This window comes from Crocuta crocuta, unplaced genomic scaffold (assembly GCF_008692635.1).
Source record: "Crocuta crocuta isolate KB4526 unplaced genomic scaffold, BGI_CrCroc_1.0 scaffold440, whole genome shotgun sequence".
In the NCBI taxonomy this organism is placed as follows: Eukaryota; Metazoa; Chordata; class Mammalia; order Carnivora; family Hyaenidae; genus Crocuta; species Crocuta crocuta.
In genome coordinates, this window is record NW_027527457.1 from 394,040 (window position 1) to 396,256 (window position 2,217).

General features: G+C 40.3%; 1 protein-coding gene across 1 annotated transcript in view; it reads left to right on the top strand.

Annotated features, from left to right (window-relative positions):
- OGT (O-linked N-acetylglucosamine (GlcNAc) transferase) overlaps window positions 1-2,217 on the top strand; it is a gene marked incomplete at its 5' end in the record, with an annotated part of 33,860 nt that overhangs the window by 1,314 nt on the left and 30,329 nt on the right. Inside the window, 1 exon segment of the mRNA XM_077763179.1 lies at window positions 236-479. Within this exon segment, the coding sequence (XP_077619305.1) occupies window positions 236-479 (244 nt within the window).

Genomic DNA, 2,217 nt, shown 5'->3' on the forward strand with positions numbered 1-2,217 from the left:
CAGTTCGGTAATAAGACTTTAGTAAGAATTTTATCTTCTAGGAAGAAAGGATTCCGATTTGAAATTTTGAACTTTGATTTCCAAAAGTTTTCCTCCTATACACTAGTTAAAAGACAGCATATTGTTATGTAATTAGCGATAATAGCACAGGATCTTCAGAAATTGAGTTGCATATGGGCCGGACCTTCTTCTGTAACGTGCATACCCATGTGTCAACACTTTTCACCTTTTCCAGATCTGCTCACTTTAGCACTCTGGCGATTAAACAGAACCCCCTTCTGGCAGAAGCCTATTCGAATTTGGGGAACGTGTACAAGGAAAGAGGGCAGTTGCAGGAAGCAATTGAGCATTACCGGCATGCATTGCGTCTCAAACCAGATTTCATCGATGGTTATATTAACCTGGCAGCCGCATTGGTAGCAGCAGGTGACATGGAAGGGGCAGTGCAAGCTTACGTCTCTGCTCTTCAGTACAATCCTGTGAGTAAAATTCTAATGGTTCTTATTTTCCCCTCTACAAAAGCCCAGAAAGAAACGTAGCCTGCTACTTTGGACATTAAATAGGCCTTTCCTTTTGCATGGAATAAAGTTAAGAGGTTAGAAATGTTAGTTAACTTAAAATGGTGAAATTGTTTTGACCAGGTCCGCATTATGGTTTTAAAAATTCATTTTATCTATTAAGTTACATTCAAATGTAAACTTTATCCTTCTTGAAAGAAACTCTTCATTTGTTTTTATAATGCCTGTAAAAGTGCAGAACATAGGACATTGTTTCTTTGGGTTGATTTGAATAATTTGGATACATTATGATAGGTATTTGTAACAGTTTTCGAGGAGTAGTGGCTAAAGGGCATTACTCTACATCTTAATGTTAAGATTGTATTACAATATAAAATAGTTAAAAAAGATGCCACTGTGTGGATCAGTGACATGGAAACTAGGCTGCAAAATTCGTTCCTCAGTACCTTAATTCTTTCAGCATAATTAAAAGTGATAGAATGGAGGCGGTAGTATCCAAAGCAGGTTTTTGATGAGTTCTTAAGCTGTTTTGTCTAAATTGCAGATGTTTTCTGGCGAACTGGTAAGGCTCAGCTGGCCCATGTTCCATTCATACTATATTAGGGTCTCTGAAAGATTCATAAAAAAAAGTAAGACTTGCCCTCAGAGCTCTTGATGTAGTTAGGGAAAGAAGATAGGTACAAACTTAAGAGGGAATGATAGAGGGAGTGTAGTAATCCAGAAAATACCAAGAATGTGTAACCAAGCTAAGTAGTCAATGTTTAGTTTTGTAGCAACCCTGGAAGTGCGTAGTAAGTAGTGGTGTTATCTACCATTTATTGAAAGTCTGTGTCCTCAGACACTGGGCCAGCTGTTTCAGATGTTGGTCTTAATGCTTACGATGATCCTCTGCGGTAGATGGTATTGCAAATTTTACCAATTAAAACAAAAAAAACAACAGGGGTAAAGTAACTTTCTTTGGATCACACAGCTAGTAATGGTGAAGTAGGGTATTAAAACCTGAGCCTGAATGTCATTCTTTTTCTCTTGGTAACAATTTTTTTTAATTCAAGTAAAAATAACATACAGTTATTAGTTTCAGGTGTACAGTGTAACGATTCAACAATTCTATACGTTACCCAGTGCTCATCACAATGAGTACTCTTTTTCGTAATGTTTATTTTTGAGAGGGAGAGTGTGAGTAGGGGAGAGGCAGAGAGAGAAGGCGATAACAGATTCCAGAGTAGTCTCTAGGCTCCGAGCTGTCAGCACAGAGCCTGCCTAACGCAGGGCTTGAACTCCCTACAAACTGCGAGGTAATGACCTGAGTCCGAGTTGGAGGCTTAAAGGACTGAGCCACCCGGGCAGCCCCCCCAGGTACTTTTTTTTTTTAACGTTTGAGGGAGAGGGCATGCATGTGCACTGCATGCACAAGCTGGGGGGAGGAGTGGAGAGAGAGAATCCCAAGCAGGCCTCCCACTGACAGCGGTCCCACAAACCATGAGGTCATGCATGACCTGAGCTGAAATCAAGAGTTGGACACCCAACTGACTGAGCCAACCAGGTGCCCCACAGTAAGTGTCCTCTCAGTCCTCACCTGTTCCTCCTCCTCTCTGGCAACCACTGCTTTGTTCTCTATATTGAAGAGTCTGTTTTTTTGTCTGTCTCTTTTTTGTTTGTTTCTTTTGATTTTACTTGAATATCTTGAAAGGAAACACGG